Here is a 17104-nt window from a genome sequence, read left to right on the forward strand (position 1 = left end):
AGTACGATTGGGGTGATCAGATGAGCCAAGATGGTGGCTGGAGGGCTTCTCCTTACATTCGATCGTCACTCTTCTGATACAAACACAACCTACATAAATAAGGCCACAAATACACAATTGTATATACAAAACTAGGGGATGCACTAAATCAACCACAACAACCTAATAAACAACCCCAATAATATCCAAAAATATCAAATCAATTAGATTTTTTGGGATATTATTGGGGTTGTTTATTAGGTTGTTGTACTCTTCTGATACAGTCTGCCTTAGGCAGGCCTTATCAGTGAAGCTCCAATATCCCTGAGCAATACTGAGTTATATATACATGTGTGTATTTATATTGATAAAAAAAACATTCCAAAAAAAAAGTTCCATCAAAAAGTATAAAAACTACAGATCAGCGTGCAAAAAATAAATCATCATACATCCTTGTATACGAAAAAAGAAAAGTTATTGCGGTTTAAAATAGAGCAATTTTAAGCATAGCATTATTTTCTTTTAAAAAAAGTAGTAAAATAAAGGAAAAACCTATATAACTTAGATATCGTAATCGTATGGACCCACAGAAGAAAAATAATGTGTCATTTTAACCGTAAAGCGCACTACATAGGAGCAGAACCTTCCAAAATTTGCAAAACTGGGTGTTATTATCAATTTTACTGCACAAATATATATATAGTCATGGCCGTAAATGTTGGCACCCCTAAAATTTTTCTATAAAATTAAGTATTTCTCACAGGAAAGGATTGCAGTAACACATGTTTTGCTATACACATGTTTATTCCCTTTGTGTGTATTGGAACTAAACCAAAAAAGGAGGAAAAAAAGCAAATTGGACATAATGTCACCAAACTCCAAAAATGGTCCGGACAAAATTATTGGCCCCTTTAACTTAATATTTGGTTGCACAACCTTTGGAAAAATTAAGTGAAATCAGTGTCTTCCTATAACCATCAATAAGCTTCTTACACCTCTCAGCCGGAATGTTGGACCACTCTTCCTATAACCATCAATAAGCTTCTTACACCTCTCAGCCGGAATGTTGGACCACTCTTCCTTTACAAACTGCTCCCGGTCTCTTATTGGAAGGCGCCTTTTCCCAACAGTAATTATAAGATCTCTCCTCAGGTGATCAATGGGATTTAGATCTGGACTCATTGCTGACACTTCAGAACTCTCCAGCGCTTTGTTGTCGTCCATTTCTGGGTCCTTTTTGACGTATGTTTGGGGTCATTGTCCTGCTGGAAGACCCAAGATCTCGGACACAAACCCAGCTTTCTGACACTGGGCTGTACAGTGCGACCCAAAATCCATTGGTAATCCTCAGATGTCATGATGTCTTGTACACATTCAAGGCTCCCAGTGCCAGAGGCAGCAAAACAACCCCAAACATCACTGACCTCCCCCATATGTCACTGTAGGTACTGTGTTCTTTTCTTTGTAGGCCTCATTCTGTTTTCGGTAAACAGTAGAATGATGGGCTTGTGATGATCTTGTGGTAAAATAAGTGACATCATTACAAATTACAATTGTTTCCACAAGCCCCATATGGCCCCGTAGGTGGAAAATTGGAAAAGTTACGGCTCTTTGAAGGCAAGGTGGAAAAAAAACAAAGCGCAAAAATAAATAAAAACACTGAGTCCTTGAGGGGTTAAAACGTGAGCAGGAAAAAAAAGGAAAATGAAAAAATGAAAATTTAAAACAAATGAGAAGAAAATATTTTGTTCTATATATTGTGTACATATACTGTACAATAATATTTCTAATGATGAGTAATAATATATTAATAATATTGAAAAAAATATATAACAGCAACAACTATTATTAATAATAATAATAATAATTAACATGTTAATATAAATAATAATAATGATAATAATAATGAATTAACATATTATTATTAATAGAGATGAGCAAACTTACAGTAAATTCGATTCGTCACGAACTTCTCGGCTCGGCAGTTGATGACTTTTCCTGCATAAATTAGTTCAGCCTTCAGGTGCTCCGGTGGGCTGGAAAAGTTGGATACAGTCCTAGGAGACTCTTTCCTAGGAATGTATCCACCTTTTCCAGCCCACCGGAGCACCGGAAAGCTGAACTAATTTATGCAGGATAAGTCATCAACTGCCGAGCCGAGAAGTTCGTGACAAATCAAATTTACTGTAAGTTCACTCATCTCTAATTATTAACAATAATAATACATTAACTTATTAATATTAATAATAATAATAATAATAATAATATTATTATTAACATAATAATAATAATAATTAACATATTAATAATAATAATAATGATAATAATAATAATAATAATTAACATATTAGTATTAATAATAATAATAAATTAACATATTAATAATAATAATGATAATAATAATAAATTAACATATTATTAATAATAATAATAATAATATTAATTAACATAATAATTAACATAGTAATATTAATAATAATGATAATAATTAATTAACATATCATTATTATTAATAATAATAATAATTAACATAATAATGGTAATAATAATAAATAAACGTTATTATTAATAATAATAAATAACATAATAATAAATAATAAAGGCTTGGTCCAGGATTTGAACCCGTGACTTTCGGCGTTCGCCGCGTCAATCTGATTCCTATAAAATCACTGCACGTCTCGCCCCGCCCTCTGTAACTTTTCCCGACATGACGTCGCCTGGGATGAACCAATCAACGGCTTCACATCCTCCAGCCAATCAGAGACGGCTCTGCCTTCGCTTGACGAGCGCTTCCCGGAGCCAATAGCATTGCTTTATGCTAACCTGAGGGGCGGTTTCCGAGCCAATGGGGAGTCGGCTCGGTGTGAGGTGGGAGGGCTTGTGGCATTGGCAGTGAAGTGGCCGCTCTGAGGTAATGGCTGCGGCTCGGGTGTCTCGGTGCGGGCTGTGTCTGCTGTTGGCGGCGGTGCTGTGTGCGGGTGAGTGAGGCTCAGACACCTCTGTGACGGGGGGAGTTGGGCCGTTGTTATTGCGGGTTGAGGGGGCTGCAGCTGGTATAGGGGGCTCCGGTAATATGGCCACCTTTGTGAGGCTCCGTGTGCCTGGCATGTTTCCCCATTGTGGCTGGCTCTGGGCAGCTCTCGTGCTGGGCTCACCCTTTATCATGTGTATTGGGTGACAGCTGCGCCCCCTGTGGCCGGACCCCCTTGTGGCCCCTGGCACTGACCCCTTGTGTATTGGGAATAGGAAACAATTTATGTCCCCAATTCTTGTTCGTAGATGGCGAGAGAAGTGACATGTGCCCCCCCCCCCCAACAAAAAAAACAAAAACAAAAAAAAAAGGCATAGAATTAAAATACTTATCACAGCTGAGGGTTTGTTACAGTTGCATCCAACCACGACAGCCTTCTGTGATCGTTGCGTTTAGTTTGTTACAGTGGATCAGTGTGGGTAGAATGTAATGGAGGATTGATCAGACTGGGCACAACTGTAGCAAACCCTCAGCTGTGATAAGTAATTTTAGGTGTTTACAAAACTTACTGACAGCAAGCAGAGATCTTGAAAACGGTCAAGAATTGAAACGGATTTGTAACCGTTTTGAGGAACTCTGCTTGCATGGAATAAAGCAAAAATGTTTTTTTGTTTACACCTAACACCTGTTTTTTTTTTTTTTTTTTTTAATTCTTAACACAGCTGAGGGTTTGTTACAATTGTATCCAGTAGGCTGTGACATGAACCAGTCGGCACAAATCTTCCTCTTCTGCCTTGATTAGCTGATGTTTTGGTACAGTGTATTAGTGTCGGTAAAATGGAACCAAGGATTGACTGGATGCAACTGTAGCAAACTCTCAGCTGTGTAAGGGTCTGGTCACATGACAGAACTGCCGCTTGCGGAATTCCCGCCTCAAATTAAAGCCCATAGACTTCTATGGGATTCCGCACTCCCATTCGCACTTCTGAATTTCCGCAAGCGGAAATTCAGAAGTGTGAATGGGAGTGCGGAATCCCATAGAAGTCTATGGGCTTTAAAGGGGTACTCCGGTGGAAAACATATATATTTTTTTTTTAAATCAACTGGTGCCAGAAAGTTAAACAGATTTGTAAATTACTTCTATTAAAAAAAAAGTCTTTACCCTTCCAGTACTTTTAAGCAGCTGTATGCTACAGAGGAAGTTCTCTTCCTTTTTGAATTTATTTTTTTCGTCTTGTCCACAGTGCTCTCTGCTGACACCTCTGTCCGTACCAGGAACTGTTCAGAGCAGGAGAAAATCCCCATTGCAAACCTCTCCTGCTCTGGACTGTTCCTGATACTGACAGAGGTGTCAGCAGAGAGCACTGTGGACATGACAAAAAAAATACAAAAAGAAAAGAATTTCCTCTGTAGCATACAGCTGCTAAAAGGTACTGGAAGGATTAAGATTTTTTTTTTTTAATAGAACTAATTTACAAATCTGTTTCTGGCACCAGTTGATTAAAAAAAAAGTTTTCCACCGGAGTACCCCTTTAACTCCACAAATTCAGAAGTGTGAATGGGAGTGCGGGATCCCATAGAAGTCTGAAGAAGAAGTTCTGCCTTGGTTTTGGATGTACACAAATGGTTCCCTTTGGATTGAACCTGCTCAAGAATTGAAACTCATTTGTGTTTTCAATTCGTAACCATTTTGCAGGATCTCTGCTTGCTGTCGGTAAAGAAAACACTTTTATTTAAAACAAAGTCCTGTATTGTTTTAATGCTTCTCACAGCTGAGGGTTTGTTACAATTCTATTCTCTCTCTCTCTCCCAGCCTGATGATCTGTTAGTGTATCAGTGTCTGTAAAATGTAACAGAGGATTGATCAGACTGGATACAACTGTAACAAACCTTCAGCTCTGGTATTTAAATCCGCCTCTGGCTCTGCTGGGAGTTGTAGTTTTGCAACAGCTGTTGGGAATCAGATATCTTAGTCGAGAATTGAAACATATAGCGGTGACTAAATCAACTGGGAAAGTTGTGTGCGAGAAATTTGTGCGCAGTGTGTTTATATTTTGGGTATTGGAATTTGTATCTAATTTTGCGCTATTTTATTATTTTTTACCGTGTCGTCTCGGGTTTTGTCACGTTTTCTGCTGTGCAGGGGGCGTGGTGAGAAGTTGCACAGGTCGGCGCAATGAATTTTTCACTTGCATAAATAAGTTTTTGCGCAAAATTATTGTGACCAGCGAGCTGAAGAATGCATTTACGCTTTTAACTCCTGTCATTTGCGCAGATTCATGAAGCGACATGCCCCACGAATTTTGCCCAGCAATGAGAAAACCACATACTTGCACTAATTATACATTTTCCACCTACATAGAGGTTACGTACTTATCGCAGCTGAGGGTTTGTTATAATTGCATCTGGTCTGGACAGCCGGCAGTGATGTGAACCAATCAGCGGGCACTCACCTCTGTCCTCTCCTGATGGTTTGTAACAGTGTATCAGTGTGGGCAAAATGCAACGGAGGATTAATCGGACTGGATACAATTGTAGCAAACAAAGTACTTAAGTGATACAGGCTTTTGGTTGGGGGAAAAAAGTTCCAATTTACTGACAGCAAGCAGAGATCCTGAAACGATCAAGAATTGAAACACAGAGGGAGGAGGGGGTAGTTATCATTAGCAAATTATTATAATTATAATTTTTTTTTTCACGCAGTGCGAGACCTACTGCGTAAGTGTGTGATTCATAAATGTGCGCAAATCACAGGAAGCCCCTGGATAGTGCTAGAAACAGTGAACGGATCACACGTGTTCATGCGCCAGATGGTCACAAGAGCACTGTGGTGCGACTGATAAATCCAGGGCTCCAACCAGCGCACCTGCAAGCGCACAGCCAGAACAACCACTGAGCAGCGCAGACAAATAGGAAAATTGCGCACAGTTAGATAACTTCAACGCAAGTCCATTTTTCCCAAAAAAAAATAAAACACTGCGTGTGCAATTTTGCACATTCACACCAGTTGATAAATCCACCCCCCCCCCTTCCCCGAGTATGTTATGACTATAAAACTATAGGACAGTGGTCTTGAACCTGTTGGCCCTCCAGCTGTTGCAAAACTACAACTCCCAGCAACATGGTTTTGCAACATCTGGAGGCACACTGTTTAAAGGCTACTGCGCCTAGGATTACCTAGATTTTTATTTATTTTTTTTAAACTCTGTTCCTTGTAGGGATCGCCCCCACACCCCCCCGCAGCGCGATCGCAGGCGGGCGATCCACTGTGGAGGTAGCCGGAGGGCTTACCTCTGCTTCCCTGCTCTCCGTGGCTCTGTCATTGATAGATTCTGGCTGGACCAGGCTCTATCAATGGATCACAGATCAATGGAGTTCAATAGAACTCTATTCATCTGTCTGAGGAATCTAATGATTCCTATAAGACTAATAAAGTGTATAAAAAAAAATAAAAAAAAAGTTTTAATAAAAGTGTAAAAGACTTTGTTTTTTAGACAGAATCGGGATATATCGAATCGCCACACTGGTATCGCGATTCGCATGGCCAAATTCTTGGCGATTCACACCCCCTAGTTCCTTGCAGATTTTGCCAAAACTTTAGGCGTACAATGGGCACTCGTAAACTGAAATTTTCCCCGTACGTAAATTTAAAAAAAAACTGCCTTGTGTAAACTATGGAGCGTATTCACACTAAACATAAAGGGCTTGGTTTTTAGTGTGCAAGTCGTGCAGATTCCATTGTAGAATACGGAATAAAATCAGCGTGAAACTCAGTATTGTGAACATGGTTCCCGTTCACTGACGGTAAGCAGAGATAAGCATAAAGGGGTACTCCACTGCCCCAGCCTCCGAAACGTTTAGTTCAGAACGCTGGGTGCGGGGGGGGGGGGCGTGACGTCACATCCGCTCAATGCAAGTCTATGGGAGGGGGCGTGACGTTAGTCACGCCCCCTCCCATAGACTTGCATTAAGGGGTGTGGTGTGACCTCACTACCCCCGCAGCCCGTACCCAGCATTCGGAACTAAATATTCTGGACACTGGGGCAGTGGAGTACCCCTTTTAAGTACAAGGTGTATTAGATCATTGTAGGAATTTCCATTACGCTGCGATTAACTGGGCATTCCCAGGATCAACACAATGGTATCAATTTGAGACGACCCCCCCCCCCCCCCCACACACACACACAAATCACAGGACCCCATTAAATGAGAAGACTCGTGCATAAAAAACAGATCACCAATCGGCTGCATGATGTATCTCCTTTAGTGAATAAAGCTGCAATTATAGATGAGCGAACTTACAGTAAATTCGATTCGTCACGAACTTCTCGGCTCGGCAGTTGATGACTTGTTCAGCTTACAGGTGCTCACGTGGGCTGGAAAAGGTGGATACAGTCCTAGGAGACTCTTTCCTAGGACTGTATCCACCTTTTCCAGCCCACCGGAGCATCGGAAAGCTGAACTAATTTACGCAGGAAAAGACATCAACTGCCGAGCTGAGAAGTTCGTGACGAATCGAATTTACTGTAAGTTCGCTCATCTCTAGCTGCAATCTACCATGCCCCCCATTCCATTCAGAGTCTGTGGCACCTACTCCTCATAGTCTGTAGAGTACAGAACAGTGTCTGAAAAACACTGGCCATAAAAACTGGGGGCTGTGTACTCTCCTACCAGATGAGCATGCATGTTACTACTTAATTGAAAGCATTCTGCTATCTCTGACTGTTCTGTTTTTAAATGAGCGGCTATAGACCATCTCAAATGTGGGACAAGGAGTATCGTCGCATGAATGACAATTGATTAACTCTTGGCACAAAGTCATAAGTGGCGACTCTTTTCGCATAATGCTATGATCTTTATCTGTCCTCTGCAATATTTCAGATAATGCTTGTGTGTCTGCACCATGCAGATCTGTCCACATTACTGGTCTCTGGGGTGATGGGAATTCCTCCAGCATAGACCAGATCAGTGCTGACGGTGTGCAGACATCAGGCCTGGGCTCCACTCCTATGGAGAGTGAGTGTGGGCTCCGGCCTAATGAGTGATAAGGAAGGGATCCGCTGATCTGTGTCATGTGCTCTGCAGTAAAAGGGTATGTCCATCTTTATAGGGTGATGGCGTATACCAGTGGTTTGCAAACTGTGGACATTTAGGGGTTGCAAAACTACAACTCTCAGCATACCCGGACAGCCTTTGGCTGTCCGGCTATGCTGAGAGTTGTAGTTTTACAACTATTGGCGATACTTAGCTATACCCGTGGCTCGTCCATGATGCCTTGAGAGTGACAGGTTGGGGGGGAACACTGACTTAAAGGGGTGTTCCAGGCAAAAACTTTATATATATATATATATATATATATATATATATATATATATATATATATATATATATATATGTGTGTATATGTATATCTCTATATCTCTATATCTATCAACTGGCTCCAGAAAGTTAAACAGATTTGTAAATAACTTCTATTAAAAAAAATCTTAATCCTTTCAGTACTTATGAGCTTCTGAAGTTAGAGGAGTAGTCCAGTAGTGAACAAGTGGTGAACACATTATCCCCTATCCTAAGGATAGGAGATAAGTTGCAGATCGCGGGGGGTCCGACAGCTGGGGCCCCCCGCGATCTCCTGTATGGGGCCCCGACAGCCTGCGCGAAGGGGGCATGTTGACCCCTGCACGAAGCGGTGGCTGACATGCCCCCTCAATACAACTCTATGGCAGAGCCGGAGTTCTGCCTTCAGCAATCTCCGGCTCTGCCATAGCGATGTATTGAGGGGGCGTGTCAGCCGCCGCTTCGTGCGGGGGGCCGACACCCGCTATCTGGCCGAAGAGCCTGGCCCCCGTACAGAGAGATCGCAGGGGGCCCCAGCGGTCGGACCCCCTGCGATCTCAAACTTATCCCCTATCCTTAGGATAGGGGATACGTTTTTCACCACCGGACTACCTCTTTAAGGTTGTTCTTTTCTGTCTAAGTGCTCTCTGATGACACCTGTCTCGGGAAACGCCCAGTTTAGAAGCAAATCCCCATAGCAAACCTCTTCTAAACTGGCCGTTTCCCGAGACACGTGTCATCAGAGAGGACTTAGACAGAAAAGAACAACCTTAACTTCAGAAGCTCATAAGCACTGAAAGGATTAAGATTTTTTAATAGAAGTAATTTACAAATCTGTCTTTCTGGAGCCAGTTGATATCTATATAAAAAAAAAAAAAAATAAAATAAAAAAAAAAAAAAAAAAAAAGCTTTTGCCTGGAATACCCCTCGATTTACTGTCGAAGGACAGAAGGATGGGGTATTTTGGATTTTAACACACATTCTTTTTATTCACATGGGACAGAAGCCAGAGGTGTCTGTAAGCAGCATACATCCTTCTTCCCAATGAGAACACATGCATGCTCGATCAAGTCGAGTGTACATGTGCGTATGGGAGGAATAGCGGTCTGTTGCAGAAGTAAGTTGCTGACGGCATATGGGCACCTTTACTTCCTATTACAGTTGTGTGTGTGTGTTTGGATTTTTTTTTTTTAGGTGTATACAAATTTTAGGGGACTTCCACCAATATTGTAGGTTGAAATTACCCTTAAATCTATCCTGTAATGAAATGTACATACTTACAACAAAGTATCAGTTCTTCACTTTGAAACCAGATAGAGCATTCAGAAGCCTCATATTTTAACTACACCTAAAAGCTGGTTTTAGCAGTCAATCAAAAAAATTATACCCTCTCCTGTGGATTGGGTATAAGTTTAATTTCTACGGAGTACCCCTTTAACATATGTTCCCCCCCCCCCATGTGTATAAAACTTATTACGGAATGGAGATATATCATGCCGAAACACTTATCCATAGGATAGGGGATAAGTTTTAGATCGTGGGGCGTCCCCGTTTGGCTATCTTCAGCTCTCTCATCGAGAAATATGGAGGGGACGTTCCTGGGGAGAGTCGGGGCCCCATACAGGAGATTGCGGGGTGTCCCAGCAGTCAGCCCCCCCTCCCCTGCGATCTTAAAGGGGTACTCCGCTGCTCAGCATTTGGAATAAACTGTTCCGCTGGAGCCGGTGCCGGGAGCTCGTGATGTCATAGCTCAGCCCCTTCATGACGTCACACCCCACCCCTTCAATGCAAATCTACGGGAGGGGGCGTGACGGCTGTCTTGCATTGAGGGGCGGGGCTATGACATCACGAGCTCCCGGCTCCAGCATTCCGAACAGTTTGTTCCAAACGCTGAGCAGCGGAGTACCCCTTTAAACCTGTGGATAGGGGATACATTTTTGGGCATGATACTTCTCCTTTTTTAAATGCAAACAAAAACACAGCCTGGACCCAAGGGTATAAAGCACTGGACACCAAACTGTGGACCTCCAGCTGTTGCAAAACTACAATTCCCAGCATGCCCACACAGCTAACTGGCAGATCATTTCTCCTTTAAGACATTTTACAGCGCTTCTGGTACTCGTAACAGTCGTCCCTCTCCACAGCCTGACTTGGCTGATAATAGAGAACAATAGCTGCGCTCAAGTCATCCTGATGACGGTTAAAACCTCATCCCCTTGTAAACACTGAGGCCTCATTCTTCCCCTGTATATAGCTTTTTTGCTGCAGTCATTGCTTTCTGCTTTATGAATAATAGATATTAATACATAGGAGAATGAGTGAAGTGGATGCAGCTCATTGTGGTTCGCTTCTTCCTACTCTAATTTCTCCGGAGGAAAAACTTGTGGAGATGAAACGGAGCCCCCCCCCCGGAACATCCCTCCTGCTCCTCTGCAGCTATCAGGGCTAAGGCAGTGTTTCCCAACCAGGGTACCTCCAGGTGTTGCTAAACTACAACTCCCAGCATGCCCAGACAGCCAGCTATCAGGGCTAAGGCAGTGTTTCCCAACCAGGGTACCTCCAGGTGTTGCAAAACAACAACTCCCAGCATGCCCAGACAGCCAGCTATCAGGGCTAAGGCAGTGTTTCCCAACCAGGGTACCTCCAGGTGTTGCAAAACAACAACTCCCAGCATGCCCAGACAGCCAGCTATCAGGGCTAAGGCAGTGTTTCCCAACCAGGGTACCTCCAGGTGTTGCAAAACTACAACTCCCAGCATGCCTGGACAGCCAGCTATCAGGGCTAAGACAGTGTTTCCCAACCAGGGTACCTCCAAGTGTTGCAAAACTACAACTCCCAGCATGCCTGGACAGCCTTTGGCTGTCCAGGCATGCTGGGAGTTGTAGTTTTGCAACACCTGGAGGCACCCTGGTTGGGAAACACTGGCCTGGGGAATGCTGCTATATAGAAATCTTCAGGCTTTCCGGACATGATGAGAGTTATAGTTTAGCATTTATGGTGAACACCGGTGTAGTGTATATACAGATAGCAGTTGTTCCTGGTTCTGGTGTTGTTTCCTGGATCTATAGGACGTTGTACTTTGTTACTGAACACACTTCCTTGAACATACATGGAGTCCCTTTGATGATTTCGATGTTTATTTCCTGCTAGTTATACTCCCAAAGTTCACCCCATCCACAGATCTCTTGTATTGGAACCATATTCACACCACATAGGACAATACAGTTTGTATTATGGATCTTGTTCGCTCAGATGATGGTTCTGTGTAATTTCACGGCCCGTTCATCCCTCTTTGGAGTTCTTGTAAATGTAGTGGAAGCACCTAATCCCTGGTTATGTGATTATATTCGGGGGCATTTATCATTGTTAAAGGGGTAGTCCAGTGGTGAAAATCCTAAGGATAGGGGAGAATTTTCAGATCCTGTAAGGGGCCCCGGCTTGCTGGCCAGATAGCGGGTGTCGACCACCGCACGAAGCGGCACCGGACACGCCCTCTCAATACAACTCTATGGCAGAGCCGGAGATTGCCGAAAGCAGCGCTCCGGCTCTGCCATAGTTGTATTGAGGGGGCGTGTCCGCTGCCGCTTCGTGCGGTGGTCAACATGCCCCCTTCCCACGGGCTGCCGGGGCCCCGTACAGGTGATCGCGGGGGGGGGGGGATATGTTTTTTCATCACTGGATATCGCCTTTCATTTGGTAAGCGAGTTTTGTAGGCTTTTTATTTTTTTTTATTGGCTTATGTATGACGGATCTATCATACTATCACAGGGGGTTGATAAATTGGCTCACATAAGAGAAAAACAATAAATCACTTTTGAATACCATCTTGACTTGACTTAAGAACAATTTTCAGCTTTGAAAAAAAGTGCTCTAATATATATATATATATATATATATATATATATATATATATATATATATTCTCCTTCAGCTGTTGCAAAACTACTACTCCCAGCATGCCTGGACAGGAGCACGCTATCAGGGCTAAGGCAGTGTTTCCCAACCAGGGTGCCTCCAGGTGTTGCAAAATAGATATAGATAGATAGATGCAAATCATAAAATATTGCAGTATCTTGTAATACCTTTTTTATTGGACTAACAGCAGTTTGTAGAGACAAGCATCACTGGACTAATACGGCTACTCAAATTTAATATATGTGTGTGTGTGTGTATATATATATATATATATATATATATATATATATATATATATATATATATATATATTAATTATAGTGTGTTACATTTTTTTTTTTTTTTTACCCCTAAATGTACAGAATCCATTACTAAGCCTGGGCTTAGCGTTAGCCCCAAAAACAGCTAGCACTAACCCCCAATTGTTACTCCGGTACCCACCACCACAGGGGTGCCAGGAAGAGCCGGTAGCAACAGTCCCCAGGGCGTAAAAAATGGCGCTCCTTGGCCTAGGCGGTAACAGGCTGACGTTATTTAGGCTGGGGAGGGCCAATAACTATGGTGCTCGCCCACCCTGGTAACATCAGGCTGTTGCTACTTGGTTGGCTTTTGGCTGGAAATAAAAATAGGAGGAACAAAAATCGCACAAAAATTTGCTTAGGTGCTAATGTGACTTTGTTTGTGACTTTTGTAAGCCAAAAAAAAAGCTCTAAATCCCTTGATAAGGTCCCCCCCCCCCCCCCCCCATTGAGTGTATTTATGGGTAAACAGATCCATTCTTAGTATGTATTATCTGTGTGAACTGCACTTTATTTTCACGGGACACGTGTTCTGTTACCATAATATTATAATATAATGGCCGAATTCTTCTGTGTGTTGGCGAAATAACTAAAATGTGTATTATTGTATTAGAAGTGATATTGTTATGATAAACATTTTCTTTATTATATAAAACCAATCATTCAGGATAAGCTGGGTATTCACCCCCATGGAGCAGCAACTCTAAAGGGGTGTTCTAGTTTTTTTTTTTTTATTTATTTATTTTTATTTAGAGGGGTCCTCCGGCCCTGAGACATCTTATCCCCTAGCCAAAGGATAGGGGATAAGATGTCTGACCGTGGGGATACCTCTGCTGGGGACCCCCGCAATCTTGCCGTTGGCACCAACCTCTTTGAGCTGCACGCCACGCAAACTGCCGGGTGCCGACCACGGGGCCGGAGTATCGTGACGTCACGACTCCGCCCCCTGTGATGTCACACCCCACTATGCAAGTCTATGGGAGGGGGACGTGACGGCCCCCTGCGGTCAGATATCTTATCCCCCTATCCTTTGGCTAGGGGATAAGATGTCATAGGGCCGGAATACCCCTTTAAGTCATGTGCTGCTGGTGGAATAGAAAAACATGAAAACATGCTTTCCCGATCCCCCTACATCACCGATTTTCCTCTGTCCAGTCCCCCGATTTGTCTTCTTCCTGGGAACTGTAGGGGGCCATATATATATATATATATATATATATATATATATATATATATATATATATATATATATATATATATATATATATATATATATATATATATATATTAATATAATATATATATATATTATAATATAATATAATAATTTTTTTTTTTTTTTTTTTTTTTTTCCCACTCCCCGCCAGTATTTTTCTAAAAAGACTGGAATATCTGTTAACCTACTTTACAATAGAGCAGGGCGGTCATATATTTAAACATTGGTCTTTGTATGGAAATGTTTGGCTAGAACACAGGACAAGAGGTGTTATCATAGGGGCGAGATGCTGAAGAGCAGAGACTTGTAACGTCACACATCCTTGACATTTATAGGATGTAAACGGTGTATGTGGCCTTGTAAAGATATAGGCATATGAGCAGTGCTGGGGTCACTATCTCAATATTTCATTTTAAATAGAGTTGTGATAAAGCTTTGCCCAATACAAGTAATGTTGTTGCAGCGACTTCTGCAAGATAAAATACCAGTGTTTTCTATGTGACTTGATAAAGGTGAAGTCTTTGTTGTGTGTGACAAGGAATTGTCTAGAGCAGTGGTCTCCAACCAGCGGATCTCTAGATGTTGCAAAACTACAACTCCCAGCATGCTGGGAGTTGTAGTTTTGCAACATCTGGAGGTCTAGAGCAATGGCCACCAACATTCCAGGTTTTTCATTAAAATAAGAAAAACAACAAATACCATGTGGCTGGTTGGCCACGTTCATACTACAGGTATCACAACTGGTAATAACAGATGATAACTGATGACCATCATCCGTAATTTTTAATGTTTTTTTTCTTCTGTAAAAATCCTGTTCATGCGTGATCATTCGTCATTACCAGTTACATCCGTTTTTTTTTTAATCAGGCTTTTAACCCTTTTTTTTTTTGTAAAGCTGTACTGATCCTGCTCATAACAAAAAACGGATGTTAAAAAACCTGACGAACTGATAACGGATGTTTTTTTTTGTTTTTTTCGAACATCCGGTTCTCATAGACTTCAATGTTAAATTTTAACGTCGTTTTTTTCACTTTTTTTTTTTTTTTTCCCGAACCAAAAATTTGTGCATGCACTGTCTTTTGTGCCGGCATAAATAAACTAACATTAGTAAAAACGGACATGCCTGATGCAAAAGGATGTTCAAAAAATCCCATTGACGTGAATGGGATTTTTTGACGGCCATTTTCAGGACTTTTTGCCACGGAGGTTTTTTACAGGATGTGAAAGGGGATTTAGATAATAAAAACAACAAAAAAAACCTCTTGAGTAAGGGCTGGTTCACATCACGTTTTCTCCCATACGGGAGCGCATACGGCAGGGGGGAGCTAAAATCTCGCTCTCCTGTATGTAATTCAATGAGCCGTCCGGAGTGAAACGTTCGGTTGGCTCATTGTTGCCCCGTATGCGCTTTTTTTCCCGGACCTAAAACTGTGGTCAACCACGGTTTCAGGTCCGGTTGTAATAGTGCTTACTGCGCAAAAATGAGCTGCCCGGACCGAATGTTTCACTCCTGTCGGCTCATTGAAATTAATTACATACGGGAGCGCATACGAAGGCATAGGGGAGCGCAAGGTTTTAGCTCTCCCCTGACGTATGCGCTCCCGTATGGGGGAAAACGTGATGTGAACCCAGCCTAAGGCTGGGTTCACACCACGTTTTTGCCATACTGTTTTCGATCAGTTTTTCTAAAGAAAACCATATGGCCCAAAAAAATGGATGGTACTGTATGGGGAAAAAGTAAACCGTATGCGTTTTTTAAACAGTATACTGTTTTTAAAAGTGCATAAGGTTCAGTCTGTTTTTATAACAAAAAAAGCCATACGTTTTTGAAAATGTTGTCCTTTTTTAATGGGAGGGGTGTTGGGTGGGGACTTTAGGATGCAAATGCGCATGTGCAAAGTAAAAACCGTGTACGGTTTCCCGTATGGAACCGTAATACATGTGCGTTTCCCATTGACGTCCATGTTTAAAAAAACATATGCGGTTGCAGTACGGTTCTTAAATCGGAGACAAAACCGTTAGTAACCATACTGCAACCGCATACGTTTTTTTTTTTTTTTTTTTTTAACATGGACGTCAATGGGAAACGCACATGTATACGGTTTTTACTATAAAAAGGGACTGAACCGTATGCACTTTTAAAAACGCGTCCGTTTTTTTTGCAATACGGTTTTCTTTGGAAAACTGATTTGAAAACAGTATGTCAAAAATGTGATGTGAACCCAACCTAAGAGAAACCTGTTTAGGTGGTTGGGGGGGGGAGCACGTGTAGCGGCCAGAAATGTATACGGTGCCCAGTTTTACAGTGAGTGGTCGCAGGTTTGCCGCTTATGTTTATGGCCGCACAGTATTTGCAGGTAAAAGTCGTGTTTTCAGTTTTAATAGACTTGTCATAAACAGCAGTGAAAGGAGAAACCCACGCAGGGAAGTCCTGTGCTACAAAGTATAGATGTTCTATAGTAACAATAGAACTGGTAATGAAGAAGTAGACGTGGTGAATAAAGCGTCCTGGTGCTCCCACATGAGTAGCAGTCACTGCAGTTTACTTCCGGCTCCTCGCATTCTGTACGGGCTCTTTAAGGAATGAGTAAGGCTATTACACATGGCAGGAAGATTAATGGACGGGCTTCACAGGATTGTACATCTTATCTGGTATCGTGTGCGGTTTCACTGAGATTATTCTTAGTCTGTTGTTCTGTTCAACCAGTGGGACTGAAACATCTGACTCTGGTGACTGACCTCGGCTTTTTCTTCGCCACGTCTAACATAATATGGGCGTTTTATAATGGCCTCGTATAGTAGACGGCTATCTACAGAGAGGGGAAAATGTTAGGCCAGAGATCTGTAGAATGACAGCGTCTCCAAACAATGGTTCTTATAACTGTTGTGACACAACTACTTTCAGCAAGTCCGGACAGTAACGTGTCCTATGCATTTTTGTTTCATGGCATTTTCGTCCATTGACTTGTGTATAGAAAGTTCCGCTGTGGTCACGGTGAAACTGCATTATTTGTCACCCGCAACACATGAACCTTTCCACAGTCAGGGTTGCATAATGTTTCCATTGACTTGTGTGGAGTTGCAGCTGTCGCATGATGCCTCCACGTTTTCACATCTGCCACTATATTCATTGTAATTCTATTGCATAAATCAGCAGTAGAAATCTTAGTGGTGACATCTTTATCACTTTCTGGTAACCCGTAGTTCTGCTGATCCGGACTTCTGCCATCTGGTGCCCCGCCACTATACACATTAGATGGTCAAGTTGTCTCGCTGAATTGGGCAGGTTTTGTCAACATATCTGTGTATGGCCAGCTTAAAGGGGTACTCAAGATTTAAATGTATGAAAGATCTCTAAAATGGCTACAATAGGCCACCTATTGTAGC

At 42.1% G+C, this 17104-nt stretch overlaps 1 protein-coding gene across 1 annotated transcript in view; it reads left to right on the forward strand.

The window, feature by feature from the left end:
- Positions 1–2836: 2836 nt before the first annotated feature.
- MPZL1 (myelin protein zero like 1) overlaps positions 2837–17104 on the forward strand; it is a 58113-nt gene continuing 43845 nt past the window's right edge. Inside the window, 1 exon segment of the mRNA XM_056559891.1 lies at positions 2837–2957. Within this exon segment, the coding sequence (XP_056415866.1) occupies positions 2894–2957 (64 nt within the window). The 5' untranslated portion in view covers positions 2837–2893.

Source organism: Hyla sarda, chromosome 2, assembly GCF_029499605.1.
Source record: "Hyla sarda isolate aHylSar1 chromosome 2, aHylSar1.hap1, whole genome shotgun sequence".
Lineage (NCBI taxonomy): Eukaryota > Metazoa > Chordata > Amphibia > Anura > Hylidae > Hyla > Hyla sarda.